This window comes from Lytechinus pictus, chromosome 18, assembly GCF_037042905.1.
Source record: "Lytechinus pictus isolate F3 Inbred chromosome 18, Lp3.0, whole genome shotgun sequence".
In the NCBI taxonomy this organism is placed as follows: Eukaryota; Metazoa; Echinodermata; class Echinoidea; order Temnopleuroida; family Toxopneustidae; genus Lytechinus; species Lytechinus pictus.
The window spans coordinates 20,835,424-20,851,421 of record NC_087262.1 but is presented as its reverse complement, the minus strand read 5'-3'; the positions used below and the strand labels follow the sequence as shown (position 1 = coordinate 20,851,421).

The window sequence follows — 15,998 nt, the reverse complement described above, 5'->3', positions numbered from 1 at the left end:
CTGTGAAAAATCCCAGGTACGCCCCTGGTAGGGGGGGGGGTGTACCAGCTACATTTGCCAACCTGACAATGACAATGATTTTATTGGTTTTCCTGTCAAATTTCATATAGGAGTCACTTAAATTTATTAATGTGCATTTAAATTCACGCGTCATCGTTTTTCCGGAGATATCGGTCATTCAAATTTCAAAATAAAACAATGGGTTTTATTTAAAGACACTAGAATTCATTTATAATAATTTCAATAAATTTTGGGACAAGACTATCTCAAATGTGATCATTTCTTTGTCACGTGCTTTTGTTTTCGTTCTAAGGCAAAGAGGTTCTTTAATGGTATTACAAGTTAGCGAATGTACTTTTAAATTCAAAATGTTGGGCAATGAAATTCAGGAATTGTGCATTCAATTTAATCAACAATGACCGATGGGATTGCTTGAGCAACCAATTTCATTTTTGAAATTTCAAATTAATGATGTGTAATTCGTTTGTTTTGCATGGCATCTTTATCTAATTTGTAAATGTATAAACATATCTATAATAAATTATAATTTTTATCCATTTACTGCTAAATTTGAATTTCTACAATTTCCTTAGTTTTCAGCTTTAAAACAAATTTTTGCATTTTTTTTAACGTTTTGTTTACAAAGGTTTTAAGGGCAATACTATATTTTTCCTTTTTACCCGACAATGCTGGCTATAATGTGAGCATTTTCATTAATGCTTGCTCTCTTCTTTCTTGTTCTTTTCAACGTTTTTACAAGTCCCAAGGGCGGATCAATGATTTTTCAAGGGGGGGGGGGGGGCATTTTGTAAGGAAAATATTGACAACTAAAAAAAAAAGATCCCTAGTCGCCTATGCATGACACATTCCAGTAAAAAAAATTGTGCCTCTCAGTCGAAAGTGAATCCGCCACTGGCATGTCCCTTTCATACATATTTTCAACTTTATTCAATTCATGGGTGATCCTCTGTAACTATGTCAAGCATGCAGGCGGATTTTTAAGGGGTGGCTCCATGCATAGCATCAACCGGTGCCTTTATTCTTGAATAAAAATTATTCTAGTACATTTCATAACATTATTTCAAATATTACTAACAGGAAAAGTAGGTCTTTACATGAAACGCAATCGCAGAATAATCAACAAAAATTTTCTTAAATGAGTTGTCCTATGCTTACCTATATACATACGTGAATTAATTTGACTAAACAGCTGCCACGCCATGCAACATCTGATTTTGAATGCCCATTTCTTAAATTGCATGCTCTTTGTAAAAGTTCAAGTGATTCACTTGAAGAATGTTTTGCAGAGATAATTAACCCACATGCTGAAATTTTTTATGCTTGCGAACTAATGAAAGCGCATGCTGTTTATTTAATTTCTATAGTGACTTGTTTAATAATTATATTGCGCGGAAAATACATTCAAGTGACAAATAATAAAATACAATGACAAATTGCCCAAGCAATCATGGCTATCGCGAAAATAAATGATCATAACATTAAATTAAATGATTTAAATCTGAAATTTAGAGGGAATCGACATGGGTCAAATATAGAAAAACTATATTTGACCCATGTCACCCTAATTCGGGTATTGGGGACACTATCATAGAACATTACATATTCAAAATCATTTCATAAACAATTATATTTACAAAGTATTTACAAAATATGTACAATCACATTACATAGTAATGGGATAAATACTACATAAAATTATACTTTAGAGACATAACGGTCCGTGAAAGGAATGTTGTGTCTCTAAATCGATGGTGAGAGAAGGGGAAAAGACAGAAAGAAAAAGAAGAAAAGAAAGAAGGAAAATGCAAGAGGAAGAGACGAATTAGGTGGTCTGTCGTAGATAGAAAAATAGTTAAACAGATATAATTATTTAAACAGATGAGTAGATATTAGATTGAAAGATAAATAGACAGACAGATAGACATATATATTTAGACAGATAAATATAATATAGATAGATGGATGGCCCGATGGATGGAGATATAAATGATAGGCGGATAGTAGAACAATAATGATAACAAAAACAATACTAATAACAATGATAATAAATGATAACAATAACGGTAAATAGAAGAATGTATTAGTGTTGTAGGATTGAAAAAGTTGGAACTGCAATGCAAAGGCACCGATATGTGAATAAAAGTGAATTTTACAGCACTTTACCGACTGGTAGAGCCTAGTGTTTTGCCACTTTAATAATATGCCTACTCCATAATTTGCCAACTTTACTATGGCTTTAATTATTTAACTTCAACTTTGGAAATTCACCACACCCCATATTCTTCAATTTACCTAGTCTTGCCTCTCCACATTTTGCAAAACTATTGTGTTTGTGAAATTGTCAATAATTGTGGTATAATTTTGAAAACTCGTGAGTTTTTATGGCTTATACTTTGTATTTTATGGCTCCATCTTTTTTCTTCTTTGTATTTTGCTGATTGGTATAGGGCCCTAAGCCTGCCTACATGAATTTGGATTTGCCAACTGGTAGTCTTTACTCTATATAAGTCTACATGAAACCTTCTTTGAAACTCTCCCTTTCTTTTCCTTCTCTTTTTCTCCCTATTCTCCATTTTGCCAACTGGTATATAAATTTGCCGACTGCCATTGGTGTTAGGGGGAGTGTCACATCCCCATACCCCCCCCCCCATCTAGCTACGTCCCTGCTCTCTTCACTGATCTCCCGCCACTCTCTTTCTCTATTTCCTCCCCTTTCTATTGTATCTGCAGAATGCCTGTTTTATATACCTCACAATGTACTTTCTACTGGTTAGTTAGATTTACATGTATTACCAATTTGTAGAAACATACTCAAATTGATATACCTTATATTGATGATTTATATCAAATGTTACACTTGCTCAATATCTTAATCACTCAATGAATGGTATATACTTGTTTCTCATCATTTATTTACCAAAATGCACACTTAATGTTTTTTGTTTGTATGTTTGTGTATATACTTCTGCTTCTTGCATATTTTGTTTCACACTGTTATATTCATATCTATATGTTGCCATATATCTTGTTACCTAAAAACGCAGGTTTATGTTGATGAACAATATGATTCATTTATCAATAAAGAGGTGATATATATGTAAAAATATTGTTTTTAACATCGTAAAAAAATGTATAAATACCAATATTTCATTTTGCTTTTGCATTTTATTACTACACTCCATAGGTAAGAAACTAAATAACTTAAAAGTTATGAAACTATCGCTCAGCCCGAATAAACAAAACTAAAAAGCATGATTTTCTTCAAAATTAAGTGCTCAAATTTTAGGCTTCTGAGCGTAACGACGGAGCAAGTTCCAATATTGGGCAGGCAAAAATTAAGATCCAATAAAGGAATATTAAAAAATAATGGTATGCTCAGTTACATAGCATCAAAGCCATTTCACTATTTTTGCTCTAATAATGGGCATTGCTGTCAATTTTATATGAAACCATAATAAAAACTACAAAAAATAAAACTGTTGACTGATCATATAAAAATTGTTCCTTTGACTCTTACATCATACAAAAATGTACACAGTTCATTTGCTACAGTAATATGGATTGCACAGACAGTACATGCTTGGAAGACTTTAAAATTCACCAAAACACAGGTTGAGAAATTATAGACACCCATGAAAATGGAAGTGAAATTTTGAAATAAATTCTAAGTTGGTTAATTGCTCAATAATACTAGGTTTCCACTGCCAATTTGCAAACCCAGTGGCCCGAATTCTGAACTGGGTTTAACTCAAACAATGGTAGACCCCGATTCCTTGCTGACGTACACAAAACGGGCCCAAGTTCAGCTTTATCTGGCCTAAATGGAGTTGACAGCTCTGCAGAGGAATTATGAAGTATACATGTATACTGTTTCCAGAACATTATACATCCAAAAGAAAAACAAATTCACATCCAAGTATTCATGTAAGGGAATAAATTGTACATTTATACATTTACACACAAAAAGGTAAAACTGTACAAAAAAAGAAAAAAAAAAGAAGATAAATTTCAATATTATCAATTCTACCACATGCATATACACATTATGCTCAAGGCACTTATTTGTTCTTTAACATTTTGGCAAGCACGTTAGCTTTATTACTTACTCAGCCATCACTCTAATAGCACCAATTGAAATTATCCAATGTGAGAAAGGAGAGTTATTGTACCCAGTGATTATCATGATCTCATACCAGGGGAAGATGATAAGATCACCCTGGCAATAAGTTGGTTATTTTGCATACATCCTTTTCATGTTTCCCATTTCACTGTAATATAAAAATGTGCCCTTTTGAAAAGTGACTTTGCTCTCCGAATGTTGCAATTAAAGGCCTCCCATACAATGGAAAATCTCCTCCATGATGGCAATTTGCGTTGTATGCAAGGTACATGTACAAAATCATAATGGCCCAAATTCACAAAGGTGGTTTTGTACTGTTTTGTACAATGGACTAATTAAAGGTCAAGTCCACCCCCAAAATGCTGATTTTAATAAATAGAGAAAAATCAAACTAGCATAGTGCTGAAAATTTCATCAAAATCAGATGTAAAATAAGAAAGTTATGACATTTTAAAGTTTCGCTTATTTTTCACAAAACAGTGATATGCACAACGAGGTGAGTCAGTCGATGATGTCCATCACTCACTATTTCTTTTGTTTTTTATTGTTCGAATTATACAATATTTCGTTTTTTACAGATTTGACAATAAGGGCCAACTTGACTGAAACATATAGTATTAAACAATGCCATTTCCACTTGTTCAGGGAGGAATTAATCATTGTATCACTTGACAATGAGGAGAAAATTAGAATATTTTATATTTCACATAATAAAATACAAAAGAAATAGTGAGTGGATGACCTAATAGTCTCCTCGTTTGCATACCAGCCAGGATGTGCAAATGACTGTTTTGTGAAATTAAGCAAAACTTTAAAATGTCATAACTTTCTTATTTTACATCCGAATTAGATGAAATTTTCAGTGTTATGCTTATTGGATTTTTCTCTTTTTATTCAAATCAACTTTTTGTTAGGGTGGATTTGTCCTTTAATGAAAAAAAAGACTCCAGAATAAAATAGCGTACTGTGACAAAAGTGCGCATCTTTATCGGACACTTTTCAGTATACTGGTAAATTAAGCGTAATTTACAGAGGAAGCCTGTATATACCATGGGTTCAACCGATGGTTTTAAAAAACACCTTTGTGAATTTGAGCAAATGTACTTGAAAGATACCAGTATGTAGAAAGTTTGAATGTTAATACTAAAATAATCACATGAACTGCAGTGTTCCTTACCGCAAAATGCAAAAAAACAACACAATATGGTAATAGCATAGATTTCTTTAGTAATATTGCATACCTACATCACAAGATATTTCAAGAAAAATGATGAAATGCCACAAAAACTCACCTGGAGTGGGGGAAAATGTATTACAAAAATACAGTGAATATATTGTTCTTTATTATAATTGCACTTCATATACATGTACATTTACCTAAATGAGGCATACATGTTATACATTTAAAGTCAAAACTACATCTGCCCCCGAAACCCCTATGAAGATATGAGCATAAGATGCATAAAAATTCTTAAAGTAATAGTGGGGAAGGGTGATGTTAGATGTATGTTATCACTTAGCTTTCGTACTTACTCCTATATTGGTTAACTATGTACATTGCGATATCTATATGCTCTGTAAGAAGCACAAGTTTGGGTCTATAAAACAATCAGTCATAAAAATGGCTCTGAATATTTTATGCCAACTAAGTGGGGGGGGGGATGCTAAGGTCATACCCCATACTTTTTTGCATTACTAGTATGGCACTTTTTGGGGTTGAAAATGCTAATTCATGAACATAATTTTCTGTAAGATGAAGACAGAACAGCAATTCTTAGCCCTACCCTAAAAATTATTCAGGGCCCAATTACACAAATATCTATAAAAAATCAATTGCAAAATAGCATATATATTGTTGTTACATGCACATTTTGATAAAATATTTATCAAAATGTCTTTAATAATCTCTAATCTTTAATACCAGCATTCAATCGGAATGATTTTGTTTTGCTTATACTTATTTGCAATTAAATATAAAGGTTTGTGTAATAGGTAAGGCACTAGACTTAAATACTAACAAATCATACCCTTCAGTGGAGCATTTCAGGAAGGTTATTGTCAGTGCATATCACAGACCACTTTGCTCTCAGCAAATCAGATGCAAGGGTTTCAGTAGTTTATAACAGCCTAATAGTTTTATGAAATGCTCCCCAGGCAGATTTCTTCATCAAGGCTGATGGTTGTCATTGTCATAATAGATTTTCTCCATGAATTCAAAGAGTTTTGATGAGTCTTTTTCACCATTTTTGATCATTTCCTCCAGTGCCACCACCTGGTCTCTCATTCCCCAATAGTCTTGTATCCAATTGTGAATCCTGCAAATGATCATAAAAAAAGTAAATTAAAGGTAAAAGAAAGTAGTTGCAGCAAACAATTATTTCATGAGAGTCTTTAAAATCAAGGTTAAATGCTTCAATATCATCATAGATCTCGATCTGGTACATTGAAATCAACTCATCTTTGTGAAATCATGAGGTCTGTTGCACAAAGCTCAACACTTTATCATTTATAGGGCTGATTTTAATATTTGATCACATTGATCATTACGTATAATCAAGCAAACAGATTAATTGCTTGATCAATCGATTAGCATTGTGTCACAGGCCCAAAGAGTACCTTTCGCAACAGCCACCCAAAACCTAACCCTAACCCTAACTTTGGTCCTAATACAAAATTTGAATGCATAATATAACATTTCTCACTTTGGGTGGCTGTCAAAAAAGGAACTCTTCCCTCTTTCCACAATATAGATTGTACATTATTCCTTCCATTCTTACCCATCAATTGCAGGTATATCTGCAATGTCTCCGACCGATGGCTCGGGTGGAGGACATCCCATGTGAGAGTTATCTCCCATCTTCTTCTCCGGGGCAGGCCGACTAGGGTCTAGCTCTGCTTTGTACCTCTCAGATATTTTCTTGCAAACATGACACTCAAATCCTGAGATGAAGCTGTGCCGATTCCACTCATTGATTGCAAAGTCACGATCGTTCATGTTAACTAACAGAGCCTTGTTGGTGATACCTCTTTCCTTGAATGATAAATAATCTAAGTAAATGTCATCATTTGTATCTAGGAGTTCGATGAAGTAAGCAAGCTGCTCCGGGGAGTCAAATTGGTCAACATTGATGAATGATTTCTTGCTTGGAGCCCAATCTTGGGCTGAAGGGGACCCCTTGTAGATCGGCACAGATCCGACGTGAAATGGTCGAAAGAACTTCTCGGTGATGTAGTCATCGCAGATGGCATTTTCAAAAGCAAGGTGGAATTTGTATTTTGAGATGAAATCATAAAACTGTTCAGATTCCATTGAATCAACAGGATCGCTCAGATGTTCGGGAATCTTCTTGTTGTTCAAGCATTGACCATACGAATCAACCTTGATATGTTTCATAAGCTCCTTGACAAATCTATCCCTGTCTGCTGCCACATCACAATGAGACTGCACATAGAGAATTGGCGCAAATTTATTTTTTCGTAATCTGTTCTTTACTTCAATCGGAACAGGTTTTCTTTCAGTTAAATATTCAAGATTTGTAAGAGAATGCGTTGTGATCGGGTAGTCTGATATTCTTTTGAAAGTTGCTGTGTGGTTAAAAAGTCTCATCCCATGAACCAAGGCGTAATTGTTCATTGGCGACTCTTCGTGAAGGAGTGCCCATTCATGCCACGGTTTTCTCGGGAGAGGCGCCTCATATGTTCTGAAATCTGTTCCATAGAATAAAATGCCTCTTGTCAGTGGGTCTGGTAACACCTTTTTATCACTTGTTGACAGGCAAGTATGCTCTCCACAGTTAATTTCTGAGATGTGACCTCGATGAGCATGGGGAAACAAAGAATCAGTCCACCAGAGAATTGTGGGTTTGTCCAACTCGATTTTCGGGACATCTTCCTTCAATTTCGCCTTTCCATTTATCCTCTGATCTTTGGAATGCTCCAGAATTTCATCCATTGAGATTTCATCATCATTAGCTTCCCAGACATGACTATCATCATGACCTTGAAGAAACGAACGACTTTCACTTGGTTTTTGGTCCCGAAACATTGGATTTGATTTCTGTTCCATTTGTCCCATTGGTTGATCATTCACGTTCGCTCTGCTAAATAGAGAGATTGGAAGGGCAAATCTAGATCCAAGAGTCATGCTGCCTAAAAACACAATCGCAAATACGAGAAGCAGAATTACCATCCCACATTTCCAATCTACACCATCGACAGCATCATCATCTTGAATCAAGTCTTCTTTCCCATGATCTTTTTTAGCTGGCTCAGTTTGGTGAGAATCAACAGACGTCTTACCCTTGTCAGATTGGACATTCTTTCTTTGTCTTACTAGTGCTTCCCTTGAATCCATTTTGGCAAGATTTTTAATGAACTCGCTTACATTACAATCTGCATCACCCCCACAGTGGTCGGGATTCTCAACGAAACTCGTCAGTTGGCGACGCGACGGAGCTGGGGTTGGCGAGTACGAGTGAACTGTGTGAGGCGAGGAGACCACTCGCTAGTAACTAAAGGATTATTGACGGAAGTAAACTAATTTCGAGCTTGGGTCTTCACGAAATAAGAGCGTAAAAGAATGGGCTTTTTCGTTGCGGAAATGAGATAAGCACTAAAGTAAAGACAAAGCCTATCTTGCGTTTTGTTTACGAAAAATACGGAAGTGCAAATCCATCGTCAACGTGCAACTTCCCACGTTATCTCCACCACTACTAATGATATTGTGTTTGGGAGGAAGCAAATCATGAAAAGAATTATTATGAACTTGTACATCGGCCTATCCACCTGGGGTATCCATCATCTAGATTCTAGATCTTTAGATCATCAACAAAGGTGTATTGTAAATGATTTTAGTAGTAATCCATGCGGTAACACCTCGTTCATCTTTGTATCGAACTGATAAGTTTTCAAGAAATGGGAACAAGCGGGGAATGAGGGCCAGAGGATAAGGATCGCAGTGCATGCCACGCCCACTTCTGCCACGCCCACCCTTCTTGTTTCCATAAAGATTTGGGGATCGAGGCATGGAGCACTTGGTGATAGGAAAATAAGAAATGGATACAAAGAAAGAGGTGGAAGGAGGGAGATGGAGGGAAGGAGGGAGAGATAGAGATAGAGAGAGAGATCATGGGGGTGGTTATATCAACTTCGTTGTTAACATTCTGTTCATGGAGAAGGGTGGCGAAATGCTGACAGGAATAAAAAAAGGGAAGTAATAAAACGAGGGGAGGATGAAATATAGATGAAATATAGAAATAATACAAGAGAATGGAAAATTAATAGATAAAACCCCAAACATTAAAGAAAGTCAGGAAATCGTGAGGGGGGGGGGGGAAGAAAGCTGACCAGAAGATATAGAAATCTAAAGAGAAAAATTATATACATTTTTCAGAGATGGCACAATTTCATGCCAAGGGCCTATTTTTTTTAAATAGGGGGTGCTAAAGGTTTTGTTCAGGTGGGGGGGGGGGTGGTCGTTAGAAAAAAATGACAAGCCCCCCCCCCCAAAAAAAAGGGGTTATTGCTCTGGAAACCTCAGTCATTCAGTACTTTGGGGTCAATAACCTTTTATTTATTTATTGTTATTATTATTTTTTTGCTTCTCAACTTCATTTCCCAGGGATGGGCTGCCTATGGCAAGTAACATACGCAGCTGCCCCTGAAAAATCTTAGAGGGTGTTTCAGCACCCCCGCATTCCAGGGCCATGTTCATGCCCAAGATGATTTTATTAACGGTGATCGTACGAAATATACCATTTCCATTTATTGATCTCTCCATTATTGGTTTTGCAACATTTTTCATAACAAATATCTCGAAAAGAAAATACATATCCTGAATTTGACATAAAAATAATGAACAAATATTTTGTATGTACATCATCAAATGTATCATATATAAACAATCTAAAAAGTATTTTCGGTTACACAATGAATAAAATGGTTGCAAGGGTCGTCACAAAGGCAAGGCTTGAAAGCGTGACAACCCTGGACAGGTCATTAGCTAACCAGCTGCTTGTTGTCGTCGTTGACTTGATGGTTCTTTGTGAACTGGATTAACACATGCCCTCTCTCGGTGGTGTATAAGCATTGTGCTGTCTGTGGTTGTAATTTATATAAAGGTCAAGTTCTTCCCTGTTTGACTGTTTGTATTTTTTTTTGCCGAGTCATGCTTTTACCAGGGAGTAACTCCCCGCGTTTAAATATGCAGTTATTTAACTATCTACCTATCTATCTATCTACCTACCTACCTATATATCTATCTATCTATCAATCTATCAATCTATATAGCAATTTCACATGCATTTGGAATATTTTCATCATCACCATCATCATCCTCATGATCATCATCATCATCATGATCACCATCCCCATCCTCATCCTCATCATCATCATCATCACCACCATCACCATCATCATCATCATTACCACCATTATCATCATCACCATTACCATCCTCACCACCATCATCACCACCATCATCATCACCATCATCACCACCATCATCATCACCATCATCATCATCTCCTTCTTCATCGTCGTCATCATTACTAGTTTTAACATTATCATTATTAGGCTTATATCTATATATGTTATCATTGTTATTACTATCATCAATACCAAATCAACAGCAGCAGTAGTTTGTGGTAGTAGGAAAAGAAGTTTTCAAAAGAAAATTTCTTGAGCAGCAATTTTGCAAGACGTCACAAACAATCCCAGCAAGTGTAGGGGCGGATCCACGGGGCGGCGGAAGGTGCGGGTGCACCCACCGAATCTCTTAATTCCATAGGCGCACCCTGTGCTTCCTGTTCCCTTTACCATTACATATATTTTCGAATTAATCACTTAAAAGTCCCTGAATGTTTTATTAATAATTGTAATTCTCCTCTCTTCCTTTAATTGGACGATAAAGCCTATTATGGGTGTGGTATTCTGATACGTTTGAAGTCTTACAATATAAGACAAGAAAGGGCAATACTTCAGTTTCTTAATGAAACAGAAAATGAGAGGAAGATTGAAGGGAATTCCCAAATAAAAATAATATCACTTCACTACTGCTGCTGCTGCTACTACTATGAATACTACTACAGATACTACAATTAACTTCTGACATATTCATTGTACATATTTATCACACATTATTTATGATTTGTAAAATCATTTTTCATCAGGGACAAAAATTTATCAACTAAAAGTTGAGAAGAAAAATGTACATAAAAACCTATAAAAGATACAGTACACAAAGTTCTTTTGGTTCAGCCAGTTTCGTATTTTAATACAAATAACAAAGGGCAACATAGCCATATACATTTTCATTTAAGCTTCATATAATCTTTCATATATTATTGACAAATAAATGTCATACACATATAATCTTCAATATATTACATCTCTCTGTACTGTGTACATAAAATCACATAATTCATGATATATACATCAAAGAATATGTATTTACAATGCATCTTGTTTTACTTAGTGATCTCTATTGTAATTTAAGAATTGAAGCAGTTTTAGACGTACTGATAACACATTATCATATCATACTTCTTACTTTTAAAATATTTTAATGCGGATTGCCCTATTTGATATTAGTTGAATCATAATAATTAAGGGTTATTTTTGAAATGGTAACATCTGTAAGTTCATTTCATTTTGTATGGCCATGGGTCCACAATAGTTGAAAAAGTTAACTAAAATTGAAATCTACTTCCCATGAGCTCTACCGAAATCTCTTCAAAACAATTCAAATTTTATTTATACATGTATTGTTGAAGAACAAAATAATTGACATCAGAAAAATGTTACTATGCCTGTGCAACTGGAGACATCATTAGCAACATCATTAGCAAAAGCCCCATACCCATGGCAGTGATAAATTGACATCTACAACTAATATCAGTGTTTGCAACTCGAAAAGTGAAGCCATGAACAAATTTTCAATGCCTTGAAGAAACTAGAAATGTGACAGTTAAATATCTCAATTGTTAGCATAATTATCGAAAAGTGAAGCCATGAAAGAATATATCACGGATGTGATGAATACCCTGCCATATCACGACGGCCTTATGTGACGTATGTAAAGCATTTCTCCCTTATTTATTCTTATATCCCATTACCATGGCAAGGTAGGACCTGAAGCAGTTGGACAATGTGTCTTGCATGTCTTCACTTCAATTGTGTGCAAATTCTTATGAGCATTGGGAGTAAATGGAGAAAGCAGTTCTGTCTGCAAGACTTGCAAAGGACTGACCAATTACCAAGCTGTATGCCGAGCCTCTTATATCTCCTTCAAATTTTGTTTGATAGGGGTGTCTTGAATTTATAATCGTGTGAAACTCCATACCGACAATCCTTCAAGTTTCCAGGCGCACAACGACCCCCCCCCCCCATTAAAGATTAAACTTTAACTTCATGGAACATTGATATCCGGGGGGGGGGGGCACTTCCATTCACGAGTGGATACCATGCGCGACCATGAGATCTCAAAAAGCACCCTAAACACGTATTTTCCATATTCTGAAAATGCACCCCTTAACAAGTATTGACGTGTGAAACCCTACCCTTAACAAGTATTGGAAACATAACGATACTATTGGCAAGTTATCCCTGAATTGAACCCCTAAACAAGTACAGTGAAATTGTTATGTCACGGACGTCGGTTTTACCTTTACCTACAGCCCCACTCGCGCAAATTGTACTCTAAACACGTAGTGTTGACTCCTGGGGCAAAAAGTACATCCTTTATAAAACATTTTAGTCTTGATTTTTTATACCCTAGCAAATTTGACCCTAAACATGTAGCTTTCCTAACGAAATAGATACCCTTTTTTTCATTATTTTAGTGTTTTTGACACCCTTATTACGTTACGTACGTAACATGCCCTATCTTGAAAAAGACATCTTTTTTACATGTTTTTTTGGTCGCGCATGGTATCCACTCGTCAATGTAAGTGGCCCCCCCGGGATTGATATTCATATGGAGGCATATCAGCTACCTTGAATGTTCACGTTCACAACTGTACAGAAGTTTGCGGTCCAGTGGAAAAGTCTCTGAAGCAAGACCACCATACCCATGATTCCATACCTCATAAGAGACTAACATCTATGGGCAACACTAACAATAATGATGACAATTAATATTTGATGATGATGATAATAATGAAGATGATATGACGATGATAATAATACTACTAATAATAACAGTAATAACAAAATAATAACAATAGTGGGTATTGATATAGCCCACATATCCATTTTGTTAGGTGCTCAAGTTGCTCCAAGGTGCTTAGCTAGGCTACCAATCCGGTGGTCAGTTTTTGAGCAATTACTAGTACTTCCTGCCAGTACCCATTAACCTCACCTGGGTCGAGTGCAGCACGTTATGGATCAATATCTTGCTGGATTCGAACCCAAGATCTGCTATTGCCACACTATGAATAAATCCCCGATTTGATGATTTTTAGATTTAGATTTATTCATTTATTTCCGTTCAAACAAAAGATATAATCAAAGTAAAGTGTAAATACATGTTCAAAATAATACATACAGTTCTATAACATTTCATAACAAATATTGAAGATAACATTATCTGAACGGAGGGACTTGCCAAGAAAAGCAGAGCTTGTAAATAAGGCAAGTCCCTAAACATAGTTCCAATACTAATTAACATAACCTATATACAAGAGACGGGTGGAAAACAAAAATAAAATACATAATCTACAAAATACCAAAATAGAGCGTATAAACGACAACAAAAAGTGGAAAGTAATTTGAATAATTGGAGTGATAACGATAATGATGATAAAATTTTTAATAGAAATTATAAGAGTGGAAAAGGGAGGCAAAGGAAAGAGAGGGGAGAAAAGGGTGGTGCAAATAAAACTGAAAATAAAAAGAGGAACATGACAGGTGCACAGGTCATAGGACACTGTAGTGACATTATTTAGAACATATATTAGACAAATTTGTTGATAATTAAATGATAGTTGTAAATACGTTTAGTTACAGTTATATATTAGCTTGACTTGTTGGTGTGGAGTATTGACAAATTAGCATATTTTTAAGTTTGCGCTTGATAATGTTAATGCTTGGTGATTCTTTAAAGTCATTGGGCAGTGAATTCCAATACACTGGTCCAAAAAAGACGAAAGAGTTTTTTGCTAAAAGAGTACGGGTTGGGGGTAGATGATAACAATTACGTTGTCTCGTTGGGTAATCATGTATGGAGGAGTTTTTACAAAACATATTTGAAAAAATTGTGGGGAGATCATTTTTATTTAGTTTATACATAAATTGGGCGAGTTGGAAAAGATATAAATCATTCACTTTAAGAATATTATTTTGGAAAAAAAGGACATCTGTGTGTGATCTGAAATGAGTTTTAAAAATTATTCTAAGGGCCTTCTTCTGCAACAACAGTATCCTTTGTAATTGTGTTTGGATTGCACAACCCCATGCCAAAATGCCATAATTAATGTATGGTAATATTAGTGTATGATATAATGTAAGTAAAGTGTGAGATGGAAGAAAATATTTGAGCTTGTTAATAATTCCGATGTTTCTTGAAATTGTTTTGCATATATTATCAATGTGTGGTTTCCATGATAGCTTATTGTCAATAGTAACACCCAAGAATCTGGTTTGTGATACATTTTCAAGAACGGTGTTATCAAAAATGAGATTGTCAGGTAATGTATGTGTTTTGTTACTAAAAAGCATATAATTTGTCTTTTGTAGGTTAAGTGATAGTTTATTCGCCTTAATCCAGTCAGTTACATGTATGAGTTCAGAGTTTACAATTCTTACAAGTTGATTTGCGTTATCATGAGAAAAGAAAATATTCGAGTCGTCTGCAAACAGTATGAATGTTAGTAAATTTGAACTTTTTTTAATGTCATTGATGTAAGTAATAAAAAGAAGAGGGCCAAGTAAGCTACCCTGAGGTACTCCACAGGTGATAGGAAGAGTAGAAGAAGTACTGTATCGTTGTTAACTGATACGAATTGAGACCTATCTGTTAGGTAACTCCTGAACCACTCCAAGGCCTTCCCCCTAATACCATAAAAAGAAAGTTTATAAAGAAGTATTTCGTGGTTAATGGTATCGAAGGCCTTGGAGAAGTCCAGGAAAATACCAACAGTATGAAAACCTTTATCTATGGAAGTAGTGATTTTATCAATAAAAGACAGAATTGCATGTGAAGTGCTATGATTTTTGCGAAACCCAAATTGTGAGTTAGAAAAGATATTATGTTTATCAAAAAACGTACTTGTACGTGTATGTATAAGTTTTTCGAGAATTTTAGATAATGAGGTGAGTAATGAAATAGGGCGGTAGTTAGAAACAAGTTGATTGTCGCCTTTTTTGTAAAGAGGGATGACTTTGGCTATTTTCATGAGACTAGGTACTTTCCCTGTGTTCATAGAAATATTGAATATGTGCACCAAAGGATCGACGATAGTTAAAATAATTTTCTTGAGTAGAAAGTTAGGAATGCTATCGAAACCTGGGCTCTTCTTAGAGTGCAGATTGTTAACAATATTAATAATTTCTCCTGTATTGGTAGGATAAAAAAATATAGAGTTAGGGTTTGGGTTGTTAAGAAAACTGTTAAATGATTTATGTGTTAATGGGATTTTGCTTGCCAGATTGTTGCCAATATTGGAAAAATATGAATTAAACTCATTTGCTATTAAGTTATTGTCATCGATGATTGTGTTGTGTGTTTTTATTTTTGATATAGTGGAACTTTTATTCTTTTTGTTTAACGCGCCATTTATAATTTTCCAAGTATTCCTCATATCATTTTTGTGCAAATCAAGTTGGGAGGTATAATATTCTTTTTTTGCAATACGAAGTA

At 35.1% G+C, this 15,998-nt stretch overlaps 1 protein-coding gene across 1 annotated transcript; it reads right to left on the bottom strand.

Moving 5' to 3' along the window:
• Nucleotides 1-3,166: 3,166 nt before the first annotated feature.
• On the bottom strand, nucleotides 3,167-8,861 carry LOC129281243 (alpha-(1,3)-fucosyltransferase 11-like). The gene is made up of 2 exons (XM_054917187.2): nucleotides 6,919-8,861; nucleotides 3,167-6,456 (listed from the first exon to the last, which is right to left on the bottom strand). The coding sequence occupies exons 1-2, from the start codon at nucleotides 8,493-8,495 to the stop codon at nucleotides 6,309-6,311; spliced, it is 1,725 nt and encodes a 574-aa protein (XP_054773162.2). The 5' UTR covers nucleotides 8,496-8,861; the 3' UTR covers nucleotides 3,167-6,308.
• Nucleotides 8,862-15,998: the final 7,137 nt, after the last annotated feature.